General features: G+C 37.9%; 2 protein-coding genes across 2 annotated transcripts; one reads left to right on the top strand and one right to left on the bottom strand.

Annotated features, from left to right (window-relative positions):
• The first annotated feature begins 2,079 nt into the window (after positions 1-2,079).
• Positions 2,080-7,013, top strand: LOC118798980 (uncharacterized protein C1orf232). Its single transcript, XM_036558638.1, has 4 exons — positions 2,080-2,477; positions 5,232-5,309; positions 5,673-5,782; positions 6,271-7,013. Exons 1-4 carry the CDS (start codon positions 2,397-2,399, stop codon positions 6,629-6,631), a joined length of 630 nt encoding a protein of 209 aa, XP_036414531.1. The 5' UTR covers positions 2,080-2,396; the 3' UTR covers positions 6,632-7,013.
• Positions 7,014-15,740: 8,727 nt separating this feature from the next.
• On the bottom strand, positions 15,741-22,160 carry LOC118799151. The gene is made up of 2 exons (XM_036558870.1): positions 22,047-22,160; positions 15,741-18,934 (listed from the first exon to the last, which is right to left on the bottom strand). The coding sequence occupies exons 1-2, from the start codon at positions 22,058-22,060 to the stop codon at positions 17,992-17,994; spliced, it is 957 nt and encodes a 318-aa protein (XP_036414763.1). The 5' UTR covers positions 22,061-22,160; the 3' UTR covers positions 15,741-17,991.
• Positions 22,161-23,614: the final 1,454 nt, after the last annotated feature.

The raw sequence follows: 23,614 nt of genomic DNA on the forward strand, positions 1-23,614 counted from the left end.
AGATGTTCACATCACCCATGCCATGTGCACTAATGCACCCCTATACCATCATGAATACTGGCTTTTGAACTGTACACTGATAACAAGCTGAGTGGTCTTTAGCCCGGAGGACACAGTGTAGATGATTTCCAAAAAGAATTTCAAGTGTTGATTTATTGGACCACAGAGCACTTTTCCACTTCCCCTCAGTCCATTTTAAATGAGCTCGGGCCCAGAGAAGGTGGCAGCATTCTTGGATCCTGTTTATATATGGTTTCTTCTTTGCTTTTAAGAGTTTTAACTTGCATTTGTGGATGCTGCGACAAACTGTTTTCAAAGACAGGTTTTCAGAAGTGTTTCTGAGCCCATGCAGTGATTTTCACTACAGAATCATGTCTGTTTTAATGCAGTGCCGTCTCAGAGCCCACAGATCACAGCCAACAAATACTGTTTTTTAGCCTTGTCCCTTGGGTACAGAGATTTCTTCAGATTCACAGAATCTTTTAATGATATTATATACCGTAAATTATGAAAAGCAAAAGTTCTTTGCTATTTTATGTTAAGAAATGTTATTTTTGAACTGTTGCACTATTTGATCATGTGGTCTTTCACAGAGTGATGAACCCCTCCCCATCTTTACTTCTGAAAACTCTTTTATAGCTAATCATGTTACTGACCTGTTGCCAATCAACCACCAGGTGTTTTTGTTAGCATTACACAACTTTACCAGCCTTTTGTTGCCCCCGTCCCAACTTTTTTGGAACATATTGCTGGCATCAAATTTAAAATGGGCATATATTTTTCAAAAACAATATAATTTCTCAGTTTCAACATTTGATATGTTGCCTTTGAAGCATTTTCAATGAAATATAGGGTTAAATGATTTGCACATTGTTGTATTTTGTTTTTATTTACATTTTTCACAGCATCCCAACTTTTTTGGAAATGGGGTTGTAGATTAAACAGACATTTAAAGCTTCTAAAACACATTCCATGTTTTACTTGAAGATTGTTACAGACATATTAACATATTTTACCTTGTAGCAGTTTCATAGTGACTCTTTCAGTGGTTTTGAGCTGCCACCACTGTTTTCCATTTCTAACAACCACTGATTAGTCTGCTGCTCATATTCACAGTTAATTACATTTCGAGAACTTTCAGAAACCCAAGCGTCATTTATTTTCTAACAAAATTTGTCTTGCCTATTGGTAATCAAAGAATGATTAGTTAATACCCCGGTCACCTTGATTAGTTGATACCTCAGTCACCTTGTAACCTTAGTCAATCTATGTTCACATGAATCATGTTAGGTCTTCTCTTTACCTCCTGAAATCCTAACAGAATAGGAAAGCTTGCTTAGCTAGATCTACCTAGATACTATGGAGAAAAACAAGTTCCTCACTGGCTTGTTTTCCACTGGATATTTTAAGAATTTAACCCTTTCTATCTAAGACGTAACACTGAAGCAACAGTAGTGCTGTAATACCTGCAGACTTAAATATAAGAATGATTCTACTGAATAAAATGAACTAAAAATGACAGTGTATTTTTTTAATTCCCAGAAAGCATTATGTCACTTAGATATTCACTGAGATATGAGTCTATGTCATTTTACCAAATAAAACAGCATGATACAATCTAACATCAGAAAAAAAGATTCACCTGATATAGATATTATGACATCAAAGCTGGCAAAAACCCTTTATGACCAGTGACACCTATTGAAGTAAGTGTTTATACATATTTATGTAGATCTATCAATGGCTTACAAAGACCTTTGCCCTACAGTAAAGTGTTACTAACTGATTTAAATAGTGGACACCCCAAAAATCCAGACAATAATGTGGCCAGCCTGACCTAAAAGGTCATATGCGAGTGTCCACAGTGATCCTACTGAAATGCAGCCTGGGTTTGAGTTGCATGAGTTGCTCTTCTGCATCCGACCAACAATGGCAGCTCCGCTCTCAAAAGCAGCCGCTTAAATATTCATGAAGTAACCCACACCTGTTTCCAGGTAACCGATGCTGAGGTCCTGAACCATGACAGAGCGAATGTGTGTATTGTGTGTGTGTGTGTGTGTGTGTGTGTGTGTGTGTGTGATCAGCACTGTAACTGTTTCTTTCTGCTGTTCACACAGACACCAGAGCTTCTGCAAGCAAGCTGGTATTTTCTTAACATATAAGAGACCATGAAGGAGCTCTAAGGAGCTGCAATCAGACCATCAGCACTGTTTTCCTTCCGTTGTTTGGCCAGATTCATCATTTTGTGATGTTTGGGCGTTTTTGCTGATGGACCAGAGACGCTTCTGAGGACCTCTAAAGTGGGATCCCGTTGATGGTGGCTTGACGGGACTCTGTTTGCAGGGCTTTCTCTCTTTCTCTGTTTTCACTTGTCCAGGCTTTGAGAAGGAGCCATCATGAATCCGCTGTTTAAAGCATACAAGAGCAAGGTCATGAAAACCTTCAACCCTGATGCTGAGGAAGACCCTGCTGAAGAGGTAAGGTGGCCTACTAAGCCATTAAACTGCAAGCTTATTATTCAGTTAATAATCTTAAAAGGTATTCCAGCATTTTCAACCTAATCTTTGCATCTGTAGCATGTGATTGACTCCCATAGACAATCATTTCAACATGTTTTCCTGTAGTTAACTCATGACAGAGCCTAATAGACCCAATAATAGAACTCATAATAGAACCAAATGGGGCAGATGCTGAAGCTAAAATGATTGTACATTGGTTGTGTTTTTTTGTGGTCCATTTTTAATATTGTTGATATGTTTTACAATGTGTGTACTCATCTATTTTCTTGATATATTTGTTTTTTTATTTATTTACTTATTTAACATCATTTGAAAATGCTAAGTACCATTTACCCGGTTATCAAAATTTCATGACAAACGGACCAGCAGAAATTATGTAGAAAATGACCTAGAATTAAATCTTTTTATATTAATGTACAGTCGTATGCAAAAGTTTGGGCACCCCTAGTCAAATGAAGTTTTTTGGATTTTCTAAGTGAAAATAAGTTAACACATCCTCTACAGAAAACACACTTTTGCACATTTTATTACACAATTACTGTTTATTTACTGAATTTGACATATTGGGGAAAACACTTAAACATAATTTTCAGTGTGTTACAGCATGTCAAAAACATAAGGCTGACTAAGGGTGTTAAAATTTTTGAAAGATAATAATCGGTAAAGTTACTTTTTTGGAGATTCAACGCAACAGTATGCTGCTTTTATGTCAGACGTCAGGTAACCTTTAAAAGACTTAGCGTATTGGATTCCTGTAAATACTGAAGAAGTCTAAGTCAAAACGCTGCAACACTTTTCTTTATTTTACATTAGAAAATGCAGGTTTCACATTTATGTGTATTTCCAAGCAACATTATAACAGAACATTCAACATACTGTGCTACATAAACTATAATGCTAGGCCATCACTAAGGTGATCCAGCAACCATATATCAATGTCCCAGGCAAAGGATGATGCATATTTATTATGCACAGTCATGCACAGACTGACAGTGGGGCACATTTACATATGACTATAGTATTGTGAGAAAGACAGAGACCACTTCATTTCCATCAAAACGGACACAGGTTATTAATTTTTAAGTGTCAGAAAAAGCAGAAAATTACACAGAAGCCTCAACAAACAAACACTATTGATTTCAATATTTAGTGTGTCCACACTTTACCTTTATTACAGCTTCCATTCTTTTCAGGATACTTATAATTTTCCACACCTCCAATGTTCAGTCTTAAAAGTTAGTTAAAGTTTCTGCTTCTCACAATTCAATCCCAAACACATTTAGTGGTGTTGAAGTCTGGACTCTGGGGTGGTCAGTCCATTGTTCAGCTTTGTCTGTCTCCTTTTCTCAGTGAGGCTTCTTGACAGCTACACATCCTTTTAGACCCATAGCGCTGAGTTGTCTTCTCACAGTGGAAGGATGGATAGAAACACCTGTGGATTTTTTTCAGAACTTCAGAACTCTCTCTCAAAGATGAAAGCTTTAAGTGCTGTTTATCTGATGGGGGGCAGTTTTGGAGTCTTCTAGGTCTTGTAGGTAGTTGTTCACAGTTTCTCTGTAGCTTTTAATCATTTTTTGATGTTCAGTTTTGGAAACTCCAGTTTTTTCATTTATAGGCTGTTGAAAATGTTGAAATGCCTTACTAGATAATGATGTATTGGAGCGGGATCAAGAGAATGAATGCAGAAGGTTCTAAACTGTCCAGGTTATGGTAGGTTAGTATGCTGCAGGTGTTTGCTGTCGTAGACGAAGGACAGTGACCTAGTTCTTCAAGGCCGATGGGAACTTGATCCTGAACAGGATCCTGGATGCCATTCTAGAGATTTAGCAGGGATGATTAGCAGGGATGATTCGGGCAGTAAATCTTGGGGTGTGTGTTAATAACACACAGACACGGGAGCCATCCTGCTTTGTCCATTTAAGTGGCTCTCTGAAATTGAGACAGCTGCAGTATAGCAACCATCACAGTTTCCATAACCTGTCCAAATATCTGTGGGTGTCAACACATAGTGGATAAGAAAAAGGTCAATGACTACTTCATATGTTTTTATTTACAATGAGTTATTATTCTCTCATTATAATAGATAATCCTTTAAACTACAGCATATTATTCACTTATTAATCTTGAATTATTCAGTATCTATATGAATTACCCAGTGAAATGGGTTAACCCCTTAACAGGGGCTTCAATGCAAACTTCTAAAGGTTTCTGCAGAATTAAAGCATTAGCTTTTTGCTCTGAAACAGTTCTTGGACTCTTTTCTGAACATTACTGAAAATCTTTTTGGCTGTTTTGTCTGGTTGGGTTTATTGTTTTGGCTACAGGTTTCAGTTTGAATTAAGTGTATGCGTAGTTGCGTTAAATAGCCACTAGATGGAGACATTTACAGACTGGAGTGCAGTGGCACAAACCCTCCTCTTCTAGCTTCTATAGTTTGTAGTTCACTTGTACTTACAGTCCACCATAAATCCACATAATCAGTGCTTTAAAATGCATACCTGATGTTTGTCCTTAAATTGCAAGAGTTAGAGTTGAGTTGAAACTGAGCTCGACAGAAAGGTAAATCTCGTATGGAGACATATTAAGTCAATCAGTGCAGTTTCACACTTGATTTGATAAAAGACTTCACAATCTGAGGTACTTGAACATACTGCTCCATCTTACTTTAGCCATGAATCTCTGTATTAACTCTATGTTTGAATGTTGTTTTAGGTGATTGAGGCAGCCGAAGAAATGACACCAGTCCAGCAAGATGAAGGGCCGAGTACTGTCACTCAGCTCGCTAAAAGAGTAAGACTGGACACAGTCCACCCAACCCAGCTCATGCCACTCATAGGATTTCTTAGCATTGAAAAAATATTTAATTTTTAAGTTTTTCAAGTTTAGTTCAGCCAAAAACGAAATTTACACATTTTTTGCCCTTACCCCCAAATATAGTTACATTACAGAAGTTACATTGCGTAATTCCTGCAACCCCTGGTTCCCTTTGCTACCACTATAAAGAAATCTGAATCTGTAAGCTTCTCTACAATGAGCCATTTCACATCAAACTCTGAATGGCTCTGTTTACATTTCACTGAATAAAACAGAAATTTTGAAAAATGTATAAAATTCCTCTTTAACTGCGGGTTTGTGGTGTGGTCGCTCTTTCAGATGCAGGGAGTTGGGGCGAAAGGGTGGAAAAGTGTGACTGCTCTCTTTAACAAAGATGATGAGCACCAGCTTCTGGAAGCAGAACCAGACAGCCAGCCTGCTGCAGACCAGTGAGTGACCAAAAAGGACTCAGCATTCATATCCATTCATTCTGCTCCCAGAGCTCTGACTCTACTATAATGTTCTGCACTGCATGACCAGTGCAGTTGATTTGACTTAATATTGCACACTTACTGGCCATTCTCTTGTAGCTCCACCCTGCTCATGTACAGTTGGAGATTGCAGCCCATGTGTTGAACAACAGCAGTCCTGTGGCAAGAAACTGACCAATAATGAATGAGGTGGGGTGGGAGGGCTGATAAATTGCATAGCAACGGATGAACTACAGTCTGTCATTGTACACCAACATAGTGGAGCTATAAGGCAGATGTAGCTCATAAAATGGCCAGTTGGCAAATGGATGTACAAAGTAGGTGTTTCTAATAATGTGGTCAGTGAGTGGAATCACAAGGTAGGTGTTTTTTAATAAAGTGGGCAATCTGTATGCAGTCAGTTTGTCTGACTTGTTTTTGGTGACTCACCTTCGTTATCTCTGCAGCCCACTGGCAGTGAAGCCAGAGGAGCCCCCACGGCCCAACAAGCGCGGCACAGGATTCTGGGATAGCTTTGCCACAAAGTGGCACCAGGCAGCTGCCATGAAACAGGCCGAGGCAGCATCTGCCGCAGCAATGGAGGCAGGCGGTGAGGGAGGGGTGGAGCCAGGCCTGAGCCAAGAGGAAGGAATGAATCAGGGAGGGATGGAGAACGAGGCAGGAGGAGAAGGAGGGGGGCATGGCAACAGCTTTTCAAAGTACGCCTCTCTGGGCGGGGCTAATGACAACACACCCTCCTTCAAATGGAACTTTGTGACAGGCAAACTGGCTGAGTTAAAAAGCAAAAGCATGACCAAAAGCAACTAGACCTACAACGGTGGAGGAGAGACGCCAGAGATGGAAACAGCAAAGCAGAAGCACTATACCTAGTCAACACCAGCCACAGCGTTACACCATAAACCTTCACTGTGCACTGGGATCTGATGCACACCTAGATCTCTCCTGGCCACCTAGTTGTGGACAAATCTCAGCCATCTGGCATTTATTTCTATAAAGGGTTAAAGATGTTTCTATAGGCAGCTCCTCCAGTCTTTGATTTGACTGGAAGGGCATCTACACTTCAGACAGTTTAGACTGATCAGAGTGCTGAAGCAGCCACTTCCTATTCCTTTCCATTACACCAAAAATATGAAAGCAAACCATTAGAGGGCACCTGCGAGTAAGTCCTCACTGGTAGTGAACGGAGCAAAACAGCTATAAAAATTTAATAAATATTTTTCTAGTTTCATGACAAAATTTCCTTTAATTTTGGAAAGTAGAAAAATGCATTTTATATTAAAAAAAGAAAAAAAAATTGTATCTTTATTTTTCTACAGGCATCATGAATGCACATATGACACTGTTACAAAGTCTTATACTTGGAGTTGACATTCACAAAAATGGCAGCCGGGTTGAAATATTTTATAGTATTCTGTGCTGAGAAAACAAGTGCATTTGTCTGTATGAAAACAACATTTCATAAATTACAATATTGTGCAAAAGCTCCATAAGAACCAATTCATTTAGTATTCTCTTTGGAGCGACCTCTAGTGTCTGACCAAGCTTGAAGACTTTATTGAGTGGCAGTTCTTCTCACCAGAACTTGTCTGAAGTAGTGTTGATGTTCAGCTGAACAAATTAAGCACTTTTCAAACACCTTTCATTTGGCCTGCTACCAAACTACATATACCTTTAGCTAATGTTAGCTAGCAGGGTGTGATCATTTTATTATCTGTAATTGCTAACTGCATATGATTTCATGATTTTCAAGCTGCAATCTCTTAAAACTAAAGTTTTAACCTTACCCTGATAACAAAGTGGTCTGCTAGTTAGCAGGTTGTAGCTTGGCTGTTATGAAGGTTAGCTAGCTCAGAAGCAGCTATGGTAAAAATCCAATCCATCTCGAATCCATGTTTGCAAGTGTTAGTCCACTTCATTTTTAATCCCTTAAATGGTCAGAAGCAGGTCCAAGCTATATTTCTTAGGTAGTTAGCATTGATTTTCATGTAGCTACTGAATAATAGGCCTTGCAATTTAGTCTCTGAAGTTTATCAGGAAAGTAGGGAAGTAGAAAAGGGGCTAGTTTAGATGAGTGTAGGCTAATAATCAGAAATGAACAGATTCTGTGGATCTAGATTGGTCATTTTTTTCTGCATCTATCCCATAATCTCCTCACTGGCGTCCTCCTTTAGTCAATGTACTGCTGCAAAGCACACTTTTCAGGGAATTATGTACTGCAGGCTTTATTTACAACAGAGATCACCATACACGACTCAGATATTAGCGCACATAGCTAATGAAAAGTCTTAATAAACCAATTTGCGCCAAAGTTTGCGTAATTTTAAACTGTACTGTATTATGAATTATCTTGTACAGATGAATTAATTCATTACATAATTGGTCCTACAGACTTATTTTTTATTCCAGAAAAATTGTGCCCTAATTATCAGCCCTGGTAAATAACACAGCACAGGCCAACATGCCTGGTCACAAGCAAATCCTGCATATGTTTTGTTTTGGATGCTGGTATGCTGGTAAACCAGCATGACTGTGCTGGGTGACCAGCACAGACCAGCTTTTTTTTCAGCAGGGAAATAATTACTGATCAAATATCCAAAATCTACTTTATAATATTATGTTGATATCAATTATCACGTATTTATTTGTATGTAAAGTAAAAAATATGAATGATGTTGCTACTGTTAGAGCTGGGACAGAACATTTTTCTTCAGGGGGAATGAATCTCTGCCCCAGTTACTTCATGCAGTGTGATTTTACATTACACAATGGTTCTGATGATCCTGTTCCCTCTCTGGCTTCTTCTTCTAATTTTATTCCAGGTTTTGTATGTGTTAAAGTGAGACAATCAGTAAAAATCAAACATAAACCATTGACAAGGCCATGATTAATCTGAGTTCAGACTGATCAACGAATTCAATATCCAACCAACTAACCGAAATCAGCCGCCAAGTGAACACAACAAAACCATAAAGTGCAGTGCTGATGGATACAGGAATTCTCTTAATGCTGCCTGGTGTCAGATATTTGCTATCTCTACCTATTTTTCTCTGTTTTGAATGTCATGCTGAATGGGTTGTTCTGTTTGTTCTTTTATTTTGTGACCAAATAAAATCCTAATTTCAAGTAAGAAAAGCCTGAGGAAAAGCCTGAAGTCTTTTAGTCAAAGACAGCACCAGTTCCACCTCAGACGCACTTCAGATAGCATACGCAGTGATTAGCAAGTACAAATTAACAACCAAGCTAGCTGTTAAGTCCTAGAAGAAGATAAAGTTAGTCATAAAGTTGTGGACATGTGCCAGCTGCGCATGTCATTGAATGGCAGAAAATTTGTAATTTACCAGCCTTTTTTATCCCATCATAACCATAATGCTAATTTCAGCTAGCACCTTGTGTTTATGTTAGCATCAAGCTAGCATGGTTTATTTTCACATGATATAGCTTTTATTCCAAGCTCTAGCTTAAACAGAGACATTTGAAACTCCTAACTAGCATCCAGGAAACAAATTCTTAAATTTGCATGTTGTAGTTTATTATAATCAAAGGATTTACACAGAATACATATTCAGATTATGTACCTGCATTTAACGTAATTTGTCACTAAAGTACAGAAGTGGAAAGACTACTGAAAATCCCTTCTTAAGTAGAAGTTACTGTTACTGTGGTGATAATTCACTTGAGGAAAAGTATTAATATAAGAAAATACTAAGTAAGAGTAAATAATTTTACTGGAAAATTACTTGAGTAGTCAGGTTTATTTGTTGAGCATTATTTAAATATGAACAGCTGTAACAGTCGCGTTTGTCTTAACCGTCACATCGAACTCTGGGAGAATCGCGCGACAGAACCGAAAGCCAAGGGGGCGGGGTCATGCAGGATAGCTCCGCCTATGCCGTGTTTTGGTTGGTCTGAAAAAACTTTTTTTCCCTGAAACTCTCACTAAAGATTTTTACCTTTTTAAAGTAATTTATGGCACAAAATAAATACAAAAGGTCACTGATTAGATTATTAATAAAGGCTTATGTTATATTGTTTTATTTTTCTTAGGATTCTCAAAAGCTGCCTTTTTAACACACAAGTAGTGTATTCAAGGCAGGTGTTTCCAATAAAGCGGCCAAATGAATGGAAGCACAAGGTAGATGTTTCCTGTAAAGTGGCCGAATGAGTGGAAGTTCAAGGTAGGTGTTTCTAATAAAGTGGCCAAATGAATGGAAACACAAGGTAGGTGTTTCTAATAAAGTGGCCAAATGAGTGGGCGTAGTGGAAGAAAAGACAAGGTAGGTGTTTCTAATAAAGCGGCCAGTGGAAGAAAGGACAAGGTAGGTGTTTCTAATAAAGTGGCCAGTGAGTAGAAGTACAAGGTAGGTGTGTCTAATAAAGTGGTCAGTGTGTGGAAGCATAAGAGGGGTGTTTCTAATAAAGTGGCCAGATAGTGGAGTACAAGGTAGGTGTTTCTGATAAAACTGATGGTAAGATATTTTGGCAAGTCAAAGCATCTTAAATTTGAGTAATATATCTAGCTCGAACGCACTTCTTATTCTCACTTACATTATGCAATTTGATTGCACTTTTGTTTCATGTACATTTTAAACAACTGCAGTGAAATGGTAAAAGAGTCCTCTTATTCAGGTAACCATGTGGAAAATAACCAGTACATGGTTAAACCAGGTTAAAATTTCCTAATTTTGAATCCATAATATTTTTGTTTAAATGTAAAGGTTGGGTTTAAAACCTGATTGCAACGTCTAATGTCAGTTAGTTTTTTTTAATACAAGATATGAGACTAGACGAAGGTTTTTATAGGTTTGTATACAGTGGCTGATGCTCGTAGCCAAAACACAAATTCTAAAGTAATTCAGTAGAATATATATTCAAACAGAATTCCTATTTGTTGTCTTAAGCCTTCTGCTTAGTCCAACATTATACAACAGTTAGTTCCGGTCACGCAAGCTGATTGGTTGAGAAGCATAACCGTGCTGTTATTTCGCCATAGCATCACATGTTTTTTACAAACACTGTATCACTCTGCGGAGACGCCGTTGCTAAGCAACAAGTTTGACAGCTGTAGGAGACGCTCAAGCCATTTGAAAGTTTTTACTTCTTACTTTGCGCACAAACAGAAAATGGGTACATTGAAGATTACATTTGACCTACAGCCGATTTGGTCAGACTCTGAAGATGAGACTACACTAAATTCCCAAACTGTCAGTTGATCTGTCTAAGTAGCTGGAGAAAGAACTGCTGGCTGTACAACAAGCTGCTTGTTAAAGAACTATAATTTGGCGGAAGGAATCGCTAACATTAAAACATATTAAATGCAGCGTTCACAGCCCAATTTATTTATTTCTTATTTTATTTATTTAACTGCTGTATAAAAGCAATAGGACACTCGAGGGTCATGTGTTATCGTGAATAACATCACGGCTGTCGTTGATTAGTTAAGAAGCATTGTAACTGTGCTGTTATTTCGCCATAACATCACATTTTTTTTTACAAACACTGTATCACTCTGCTGAGACGCCGTTGCTAAACAACGACTTTGACAGCTGTGAGAGGCCCTCAAGCCATTTGAACGTTTTTTACTTACTTTGCGGACAAACAGAAAATGGATACTTTTAAGATCACATTTCACCTACAGCTGATTTGGTCAGACTCTGAAGATAAGACTACACTAAATTCCGAAACGGTCATTATCACTGAGCAAGCTTTTCAGTCGGCAGCTGTGACAGAAGAACACCTAAACAACCTGGAATTAGTCAGAAATTAACCAAATACCATTCACCAAACTAAATGGGCTGTAAAAATGCTTTATAGACTGGCTGAAACAAAACAACATTAATATTGATCTAACAAAAAGTTACAAAACTGAGCTAAACTTGACATTGCGACAGTTTTATGGCTCAGTCCGATTTGACCAGACTCTGAAGATGAGACTTCTTAGCGAATGGTATTTGGCTCATTTTTGGCTAATTCCAGGTTGTTTAGGTGTTCTTCTGTCACAGTTGCCGACTGAAAAGCTTGCTCTGTGGTAATGACAGTTTGGGAACTTAGTGTAAGGAGCTGGAGAATGAACTGCCGGCTGTGCAGCGAGTGAGCGGAGTCTGTTACTCTGACATAGCAACAAGTTGCTTATTAAGGAACTATAATTTGGCGGACGGAACTGCTAACATTTAAGCAAGAGAACACGAGAGGGAGTGTGTTATCACGAAATAACATCTGTGGTTTGGTCGCAGTTATTCGTGATAGCACACGACCTTGAGTGTTCTATTGCTTTTATACCACAGTTAAATAAATAAAGGAAGAAAAAAATAAACTGGGCCGTGAATGTGGCATTTAATATGTTTTAATATAAACTGCTTTTCTCTGTATTCAAGGTTAGGTTCAAAATGCAGGTTTGGTGTAGCTTCGAACTCCTGACAAGGCAGCATGGTCTCCCATCCAGTCACTGACCAGGACCAGCCATTGTTTGTGGTTGGCCTCCCAGTATTGGCCATTTAAAGAATCCCACCACTCTTTTATGTCTCAAAACAGGCTGATTTTTTTTTGTTTAATTCTTAATTTTGAGACGAAGGTATTTTAATTTCAATTAAAATATTATGTTAAAAAACTTAATTCCAAGGGCCTCCAGTAATGGCCAATTAAATAATCCCACCAATCTATTAGGACTCAATATAGGCTGACTTCTTAAAAATTCTTCATTTTGAATCAAAGTTATTTTTATTTCAAAGTAAAAGATATGTAGAAACCTGTCTGCAACTTCTAATGTCAGATAGTTTTCAGTACAAGTCCTGACTAAGTCCCACATTGCTTAGATTCTGACATGAGACCAGACCAAGGGTTCTGATAGATTTGTGTGCACGCTGGTTGCCAAAATAGGTCTTCTAAATAATTTGGTAGACTATAAAACCGAGTTAAATAATAAACAGACCCAAGTGAATTAAAGCTATTTGGAGAACCAAAGTATAGCTAGTCCAGTACAGAGTTTTTTCAATGCCTTTTTCTCATTGGTTATGCAGAAACATCAGTCAGCAAAGAAATATATACGTAATTTGTTATAAATCCTGGTATTGATAATATTGTGTTTTCCATAGGTGCCCACATAGGCTATGAACCACAGGTGGATGTGGCTGCTGCAATGTTCCTCAGATGTTTTGGCCAAAAGCAGAGCACTGAAGGTTGGTGTCCATCAGTGAAATAGACATAGTAAGTGATTCTGCGTTTAATGATGTTGCCCTGTATATTCAAGAGGACCACTTTTAAGCATTTCAGATGGATCCATAATACCATAATTCATGAAAGATGAATTCCACTGATTTTTCATATTTTCAGTGTAATTTAGTTGTTGAGATGTTAATGGTCATTCTTAATGTTTTGATGTGGTTTTGATGTGACTTGGATTGCATTTTACAGTGGTTGTGATAGGAATCAGGGGTTATGATGTCTACACTGCAAACATAGTCATTTTATTTGCTATCCAAAATGAACCTACAGATGTTGTAATATATATATATACATAAATATATATATATATATATATATATATTTTTTTGTATATATATATATATTTGTATATATATATATATATATATATTGTTAATACAATAAAATAGTGGTCAATATGAAAAAAAAAACCCAAAATTGTTAGGTACTACTTTTCCTTACAACACCCTGCATGTGCCTCTCTGCCTTGCATACATTTTAAAATACATTTAAGCCAATTCATTTCCTGCAAAAGCTTTCCTGAAGCAATATCAGGGATCAGGCAATGTATTCATAACTCTTTTATATAATGGCTTCCTGTTAGGTAACCTTCAGAGGCATTAAGCACTTTGGACGTCTGGTTCCTATCACCGCCACTGTGAACAATTCTGATTTGATTAGAAAAAGGTGCATTTCATAGTAAACAACTCTGAATTGGCTTTGTTTACATCAATGAGCTTTGCATTGAAGTGTGCAAGACACGCAACATTTGAATGATTGGACAATGGAGCATTGGTTGATGTTCCCAAGGACAAACTTCAGAAAGTCAGGTGATAGAAGTTCTATTATGTAAACTTCATTAACAGTGTAGCTTGAAGCCTGTACTACATGTCCTACAGAGGCCTCCTTAAAGCACTGATCTGCAAAAAGACAGATACATACTTTCCCAATAGGTTTAAAACAGATATTGCTGCAAAAAGTGGTCCTCCAAAAATTAAAATGTGGGGCTTGAATGCTTATGGAAGTAGCATGTTTCATTTTTTCATTTTACTTAATAAGTAAATAAAAAAAAAATGCAATGATGTGCAAATCATTTAAACCGTATATTTAATTTAAAATAGTGCAGTATAGAAAATATCAAATGTTGAAACTGAGAAATTTTATTGTTTTTTGAAAAATATACGCCCATTTTGAATTTGAGGCCAACAACGCATTCCAAAAAAGCTGGGACCGGGGCAACAAAAGGCGGGTAAAGTTGTGTAATGCCAAAAAAAACACCTGGTATTTAATTGGCAACAGGTCAGTAACATGATTGGGTATAAAACAACATCCTAGAGAGGCTGAGTCTTTCAGAAGTAAAGATGAGAAGGGGCTCACCACTTTGTAAAAAACTGAATGGGCAAATAGTGCAACAATTCAGCATTTCTCAGCATTAAATAGCAAAGAACGTTTGCTTTTCATCATCTAACATTAAAAATCATATTTTTTCATCATCTAACATTAAAAATCATTTAACATTAAAAGATTCAGAGAATCTGGAGGAATTTCTGTACGCAAGGGACAAGGTTAAAAACCAGTATTTGCTGACCATGATCTTTGGGCCCTCAGGCAGCACTGCATTAAAAACGACATGATTCTGTAGTGAAAATCACTGCATGGGCTCAGAAACACTTCTAAAAAACACTGTCTGTGAAAACAGTTTGTTGCTGCATCCACAAATCCAAGTTAAAACCATAAAATGCAAAGAAGAAACCATACATAAACAGGATCCGGAAATGCTGCTACCTTCTCTGGGCCCGAGCCCATTTAAAATGGACTGAGGGAAGTGGAAAAGTGTCCTGTGGGCCAATGAATCAACACTTGAAATTCTTTTGGGAAAACATTGTGTCCTCTGGGCTAAAGACCAGCTTGTTATCAGTGCACAGTTCAAAAGCCAGTATTCATGCTGGTACAGGGGTGCATTAGTGCCTATGGCATGGGTGATGTGCACATCTGTGAAGGCATAATTATGCCATGATATGTACATGTTTTGGCAACATATGCTGCCATCCAGAAGATGTCTTTTTCGGGGAAGGCCTTGCTTATTTCAGCAAGACAATGCCAAACCACATTTTGCATGTATTACAACAGCATTGCTCTGTATTAAAAGAGTCCGAGTGCTAAACTGGCCTTCCTGCAGTCCAGACCTGTCACCACTGAAAACATCTGGTACATTATAAAATGAAAAAAATGACAAAGGAGATCCCAAACTATTGAGCAGCTGAAATCCTGTATCAAACAAGAATGGGAGAACATTTCACTTTCAAAACTACAGCAACTGATCTCTTCAGTTCCGAAACGCTTACAATTTGTTGCAAGGAGAGGTGATAAAACACAGTGGTAAAGATGACCCTGTCCCAACTTGTTTTGTTTTGTTGCATCAAATTCAAAATTAATATATTTTTCAAAAAACAATAAACTTTCTCAGTTTCAATATTAATTTGTTGTCTTTGTAGTATTTTCCTTTAAAAATATGGTTTACATGATTTGCACATCATTGCATTCCATTTTTATTTACATTCTGCACAGCATCCCAACTTTTTTGGAAATGGGGTTGTATATATTGAGTGTCCTTACATAAAATTAAAGGGGGAAAAATTTCAATATAGGATTTCAAAACAGCAGGCCTGAAATGCAATTTATTTTAAAGAAAACTAGATAAATAAAAGACAGCAAGTGAAAGTTTTTTCTTCATAAAAGTCTTTATTCAGGTTTCTCTTCCATGTTAACAAAACATGCCACAATATTATTAAGCCATGCAAAATTGGAATAGCAAACAGGACAGAAGAAAGTAGAAGTATACAAAAAGAAAACCCCAGAATAACAGTATATTAAGGCTTATTAGTTGACTTATATGTCATTGAAAATACGTGCTTTGTACAGGTCAGAGCTGTACTGCCTGGACTTTTTCTTTGTGGTACTTTCAATTGCAAGCAATATTTGTGCAGCTCTGCACAGCCATCTAGTGGACAGTATTAGAGAAATAGATTTTTTGCAGTATTTTGAAGCAAGTCTGCTAACAGATGTCCTGAGGGATGGAGGCCATCCTACCCCATCCTATGTCCATATTTAATGGAACAATAGAAATGCTCTAAAAGAACATGTAATTAAACTTATTTACATTAACTTAAATTGAAAGTTAAGACTGTTTTTGCCTTCTCCTCTAAGGCTACTAATTTAGAGATACATGTTTGTTTCTCTGGACAATATAAAACTTATGAGATACATGTAGGTTCACTGATGGTTTTGAATAGTAAATAAAATGACTATGTTTGTGTTGCAGATTTTGCATTTCCTGGATATTGTTCCTGCACTGCGAGCTGCTGTGAATAATGAGAGACAAGGAATAAAATAATAATATGCATTAAATTGTGAAACATTGACCGTGGAGCATCATTTTTAGCCAAGCATCAGTGACCAGATCGGTTAAATTAAAACTGCTATACACACAGACGATAAGTGTTTCTATTTTCTGTTTCTGGTGGTGAATGTGAGAGTAACAGAGCGCTTGCATCCCTGCAAAACTTCTGATCAATGAACAAACACCCATGAGTGTAATTTAGTCCACTTTAGTCCTTGCAGTTCACCATCCGAACCAAATGAAAGAGATACAATATCACAAAAAACTTTATAAAATGAACTGTGTATGAAAACAGTCTGATGTTCTTCAGAAATGTTAGTTAACAAATACTGCTATCTAAGGCTGCAGCTACTGAAGCTGTAAAAATACAGATGCTTGCATAAAATAATTACACAAGTAAAAGTACTTTCCCCAGAACAACTTCAGTGGAAATACAAAAGAAGCAGGATGAAAATCTACTTAAGTACTCAGTACTGCAGTGGAACGTCTACTACATCCAGCATTTATCAGCATAGGAACTGAAGATTGTGCAGCTCTGTTCTTCTCTTTTTGGAATGTTTTAAAATACAAAACTCCAAAGTCTGAGATATAACCAATCACACAGCAGTACAAATATAACAACTATCATAATAAGATTCCTTTACTCACTTCAGTAGAAGTAAAAGTAATATGATTTGAAAAATACTTAGGAGAGTAAAAATCCATCAGTACTTTAGTGAAGTACATATACTTGGGTAAATGTAACTAGTTACTTCCCACCTCTGAGTAGGTTTATAAAGACATATTCTTAGCATGACATGAAAGGCGGCTTTAGTCAGTGGCCTACTTGCATTTCGTCACTCGGCCAGCCGCTTTTTTTTTTTGAAACATTATGTTTTGCCCCACCACTTTTGGAGGTGTAGCTCCACCCCTGTGTTCAGAGTACAGACAGGGGTAGTTACATGCCTTTTTAATGATTGTTTACCACAGTTGGCTATTTCTTTCTAGGTAAAGATTTGAAAGGACTGCTAGGTTAGCCTTTCATTCCTTATTTTTTTACGCTTGGTGCAGATTTGTATGGGTTTTAGAGAGTAACTTAAAAGTAAAGTGATGAATGGTGAGATTATTTTTTTCAATCAAAGGAAAGCAATCCCATTACACTTTCAGAGAAATATTTGTCATTTGTAATGGTTTACGTTTTTTCATCATGGAGTTTGCATGTTCTCCCCGTGTCTGCGTGGGTTTCCTCCGGGTACTCTGGTTTCTTCCCACAGTTCAAAGACATGCAGTCAGGCTAATTGGACATGCAAAATTGCCACTAGGTGTGAGGGTGGGTGTGAATGTATAAGTCTGTGTGTCTGCCCTGCGATGGACTGGTGACCTGTCCAGGGTGTATCCTGCCTTCCACCCAATGACTGCTGGGATAGGCTCCAGCTCCCAACGCGATCCAGAAGGATAAGCAGTTTAGAAGATGTGTGTGTGTGTGTGTGTACTCTCATCACCTAGATTAATGGGTTGGATGCATTTGGTTGGGTTTCTAAAAAATGTTTGCAGTCACCAATTTGCCAGCAATAAGACTGGACACCCCTGATCAATAGTAGTGCAAATGGCCTAAATCATGTTCACTAGTTATGTCCTGTAGTATTTTGGAAGCCTTACGCTTACTGAGGGCACGGTCTGGCTCCCTCAGGAGATTCCATTCAGTGACTTCACATACGCTCACACTTCTGTACAGTTGATCCCGATCCACATCCAGAATCCAGTCTGGCTCCATGTGGAAGGCTACAGCCACATGATCCCACACATTATAAACTTCACTCTCAAGTGAGCTCACATGCACAGTACACCCCTCTCTGTCCACCTCCAGCGTCTGGCGATGGCTTTCTGAAGGAGCCTGACAGCGCCATGACATGTCACCCTGGAAGTACCCACACACTTTGTCATCATGGCAGGGCAGGCGTGGGTACTGGCTATAGCAATTAAGGTACCCTGGATGCACCAACACAGAGTACATAATCTCTGTCTTGTAGATCTCAGTGTCCAACACACGAAGAACTAGAGAGGAGTTATGACAGAACTGCCTTTTGTACATACACAGGAGTGTTTTCAGAGGAAAGGTGAAACGAAAGTTGCCGTAGCGAGACTTGCTCTGGAATGCCGGTGAGGTGGTGAACTTCTCCAGAAAAGGCTGCTGGTTATGGCCCTGGCCACCTGGGAATAGCTTCTCTAGGAAATTCTTCTCAGCATCAGCAATGTCGTCCTTAGTCACTGATACACTCCACCAAAGGAAGTTGTCGTCTAGCTGGTAGTACTTCTGGAATCCGCCAACTCTGAAGATACCATTAAGTCCACTCTCCCCAGTCACATGGCACACTTCAGATATGTGGAAGACTGGGTCTGGATAAGGGGGAATGGTTCTTCTCAGGTAGGAATTGTCTAATCCGGGGTCCGCTTTCAGCTTTGCTACACTCACATGCTCACCTTCACAGCACATTACTTCATAGCCTCTGGAATTTCTGTACGGAATCCAATCTCTGAAAAAAGGACGTACTGAGTTTTAGTGTATCATACATTTCACCACATTATCTTTTAGTATCTAAAAGGACTTCGAAGCATTAATGCTATTGAGTGCTGATTGGTCGGTGAGTTAATCAACTCATTATGTAGTTATGTTATAACTGACGTTGGGGGGAGGAGCATGGCTGAAACTCCTCCTTCTTTCAATCTAACACCCTATAAATTGACATCCTCACCTTTCGTTCCTGTGACGAAGTGTTTGCAATCCCCACCGCCATCCCATCTCCTCCCCGTTCCTCAGTCCTACTATTGCTATGAGGTGGGGCCTTCTAGCTACAGGCAGAAGCTGCCCAGAACTCCAGCCCTAGTTCTCAGAGTTCTCCCCATCCCTCAATCAATCTTCCCTCATACTAGCACAACATGTTGACGGCATGGTCCGAACTCACAAAAGCAAATTAAAGCAGTTCACACTCACTGACATCATGAACATACATACAGCAGGGTTAGAATATCCCTATTAATTTGGGACTCAGAAATACTATATAGTTTTATTAGATGTCAAGCACCTCAGGGCCTTGCATACTCACATACTCTCTCATGTTTAGAAGGCTGAAGATTCTCCACAACAGAAGCACTCAGTTAGCTTGGTGCTTCATTTGAAAATTGGAGAAAGGTCTAGAAATCCAGTTAAGAAATCCAATAAAGAGAACTAGATTTTAACTTAGTAATCGGATTTCTCAGCACATGTATACTCTTACCTGGCTTTCTCAGTCTGTGCATGTTTGAAAACAGACCACAGTACTGGAAATGAGCAAGCAGTGTTGCCACGAGACAGCAACAAAACACGTTTAAAGCAATGCTGAAACCAACTACATACTCAACGAAATGAAGTGTTTAAATATTCTTCATCTTCTAGATGTTGTATGTTCATATTTTCAGTTAATGTAGCACAATGTTTTAAATAAAAAAAGCCACTGCAAGACATTTAAATTTTACATTACCTTGAATTTTACATTTACATTTCCGTCGTGTTTTATTTTGTGAGTTTATTGGGTGGTTGCAAAGAAGAAATCTGATTGCTGCCTGACTCATGCAAACCTGGAGTTTTCCCATTATCTGATTACTCAAGTGCATATAAATGTGTTGATTGGATTACTGACAAAAATCTAATTTTCTTGCAGTTGTCAGATTATTTAGTGCATGAAAACGCACTCACTAACACATTGTGGCCTTGTTTCTCAACTTAAAGGGAAATTCTGTCAATTTTTCCAAATTACTGCATAATTCAAATTTTGAGATGTAAACAAAGTCATTCAGAGTGGTTTGATGTGAAATGGTTCATTGTAGACAAACTTACTAACTGTTTTTCTTTACAGTGGTTGTGATAGGAACCAGGAGTTGCGATGTCTATAGTGCAAATACAGCTATTTTATTTACCATCCAAAATGACCAGTGAATGTATATGTCTTCTGAGTTTTATAATGTAATGTAATGTAATGGTAAAATAGTAGTAAATCTGAAAAAAAAAAAAATTCTTTGGGGTCTACTTGCCTTACAACATCCTGCATGTACCTCTCTGCCATAAATGTATTTAAAAAATACAATTTAGGGCAAAAACTATCATAAAAACTATCATAAAATGAAATCACAGGCAAATATAGTCAATGCATACATAACCATTTTATGAAATAACTTTGTGTGATGTAGCTTTTAAAAGCACCAACAGTATAGACGTGGGTTCCTTTCACCACTGCTGTGAACAATTCTGACCATGTTTCTCTAGAGAGGCACATCACACTGTACATCAGACCGCTCTGAATAGCATCAGAATTCAGGAGAGGATGACCTCTGGTGGCCAGTTTGGGAGTTGCACAAGACACGTGTAAGTGCATTCGTGGTATATTTGAATACTGCTGCTACACCTATACCGAATTATTGCAGCATAATTATGCAAAACTTGTTTTACTTTTGGTGGCGCACTTTGTAAATAGACAATTGGTTTTACATTTATTTTGTTTTTATTTATTTATTTGTTTTAATTTTATTTATTTTTTTTTACATCAGAACGTGTCATACAGTCCTATAATGTGGGGAAAGATTACAATACATATAACTTACATCATACTGTTTATGCACATCATCTGCCTGCTCTGGAAAACTTTATGCAAATGAGCTTAGCTGCAACCAGTCAGACTGTTGATATGTGGTGCCATAATTGATTGTGTGACGCCCACAGTCACATGGCAAGTTTCATACTTGGGGGCAACAAATGGTAGATGATGATTTTTCACTTGAAAAACAATATTTGACTGCTTTGGGGCTCAGAACTACACACTTAACAAAGATGACTCTTCAATGGTTCTTTAGTACAAGCAATGCTTCTATTTAAAATCATGAGACATATATAGAACCATTTCATGCTTAAATGGTTCTTTGCATAGCAAAAAAAAAAGGGTTCTATATAGCACCAAAAAGAGCTCTTCTGTTGCTACAAGCTTGACATCGTAACAACAGAAGAACCCTTTTGGTGCTATATAGGGCCCTTTTTGAAAAGGTTCTGTTTAAAACCATATATAACCCATTCTTCATCACTCGGAAGAACTTATTTCATGATGCAAAGAACCCTTTATTTATGCAAAAATTGTTCATTGAGTGTTCATGGTTCTATATAGAACCATTGTCTTTACTAAAGAGGAACTTTTAAGTGCGTATATGGTTCTATTTAGAACCTTTTTTTTTAAAGGGATTGTGTAGAGCGCCAAAAAGGGTTCTTCTGTGGCCAATCCTAAGCCCAATCTTAAACAAGTGCACATTAGTCTTAACTAAACTCAAATAATTACACAGCTCAGAACGTTATTATTATTATTATTATTATTATTATTATTATTATTGAAAGTTGCAATTTTGGGAGTGCTGTGCCCCCACTCCCCACGACCTAATAAATAATTTTAGAACAAACATTTTCTACTGAGGAGAGTTTCCCGCCAAGACTGCGCAGGCAATTAACGACCCTGTAACAGCCAAGAACTCGGCAGCACTCTGTCAGTATTTTGTCGGGAAAACTTTCCGCGCTGTAAAGATATACATATGTTGGGTCTGCTTTCATTATTATGACGGTTTTTTCTTTACCTGTGAGCAGCCATGATCCTCCCTTCTTTCCTGCGAGCAGCGCTGTGTCCGTGTTTGTGTCCGCATTGAAACTGAAACTTCTACTGAAGAAGTGACCGCTCCACAGCTCCCTTCCCGCCTTGTGGACGATGACGTCGGCAACAGTGACGTTACGCCTAAACCTAAGCCTGACCTGCGGTGGGTAATGGTAAAGTTTTGATGGGTTTCGAATAATTTACAGATTTTCTCTGAGGAAATTGTCTGTGTTTTCCTCAGTTCTTTAACATTTAGTTCTACTTTTTTTTTCATTCCATTGTGTAGGTGCAGCTTCTGTACTGCTGTTGCTAACAGTCCTAATTTGTAGCTTTTTATTTTAGGTCAAAAGGATCTCAATAAGAGAAAAAAATAGCTCCTATGCCTATATTTCCTGAATATACTAAATGAATATGGTTGTATTTGAGTCATTATTTCACTGTAGTTACAAAGCTTGACACTGCTACACTACCCGGCTCTGTCCCTAACCTCAACCAAAAGGAAAGTTTTAGACTATTTTTCAAATAAAAGCTCATTGCTTTTGCAAATCCCTCACACAGCATTCAAACAGATTTGCAGTGGTAAAACAGACCCTGGCGAGGTACAGCTGTTTGGAGGACCAAAGTACAGCTAGTCCAGTACAGTGTTTTTTCAATGCCTTTTTTTCATTGATTATGGAGAAACAGCAGTCAGCAAAGAAATATATACGTAAGTTGGTATAAATCCTGGTATTGATAATATTGTGTTTTCCATAGGAGCCCACATAGGCTATGAACCACAGGTGGAAATGGCTGCTGCAATGTTCCTCAGATGTTTTGGCCAAAAGCAGAGCACTGAAGGTTGGCGTCCATCAGTGAAATAGACATAGTGAGTGATTTTGAGTTGAATGATGTTGCACTGTATATTCAAGAGGACCACTTTTAAGCATTTCAGATGGATCCATAGTACCAGCACCTTATTAAAGATGAATTCCACTGATTTTTCATATTTTCAGCATAATTTAGTTGTTGAGATGTAAACAGTCATTCTTAATGTTTTGATGTGATGTGGTGTGATATGGTTTTGATGTGACTTGGATTGCATTTTACAGTGGTTGTGATAGGAATCAGGGGTTGTGATGTCTACACCGCAAACCTAGCCATTTTATTTGCTATCCAAAATGAATCTACACGTCTCGTAAAAATATATATTGTTGATAACAGTAAAATAGTGGTCAATACGAAGGAAAAACCCTGTAATATACAACACCCTACATGCACCTCTCTGCCTTGCATGTATTTAAAAATACATTTCATGCAAAAGCTCTCCTGAAGCAATCTCAGGGATCAGGCAATGTATACGTAACTCTTTTATACAATGGTTTCCTGTTAGGGAGCTTTTAGAGGCATTAAACACTTGAGATGTCTAGTTCCTATCACCACCATTGTGAACAATTCTTTAGAGAAAGGCACATTTCATATTAAACCACTTTGAATTAGCTTTGTTCACATCAGTGAATTATGCAGAAATATTTAAAAACTGGTGAAATTCTCTTTTAAAGTGTGCAAGACATGCAA

This window comes from Colossoma macropomum, unplaced genomic scaffold (assembly GCF_904425465.1).
Source record: "Colossoma macropomum unplaced genomic scaffold, Colossoma_macropomum, whole genome shotgun sequence".
NCBI lineage: Eukaryota > Metazoa > Chordata > Actinopteri > Characiformes > Serrasalmidae > Colossoma > Colossoma macropomum.

What these genes read in the sequence shown, in the direction of transcription:
- LOC118798980 (XM_036558638.1), top strand. Translation starts at nt 2,397, where the DNA reads ATGAATCCGCTGTTTAAAGCATACAAGAGCAAGGTCATGAAAACCTTC. An exon ending in AGGAAGACCCTGCTGAAGAG is followed by an intron (nt 2,478 to 5,231) that starts GTAAGGTGGCCT and finishes ATGTTGTTTTAG; the next exon opens with GTGATTGAGGCAGCCGAAGA. An exon ending in TCACTCAGCTCGCTAAAAGA is followed by an intron (nt 5,310 to 5,672) that starts GTAAGACTGGAC and finishes TCGCTCTTTCAG; the next exon opens with ATGCAGGGAGTTGGGGCGAA.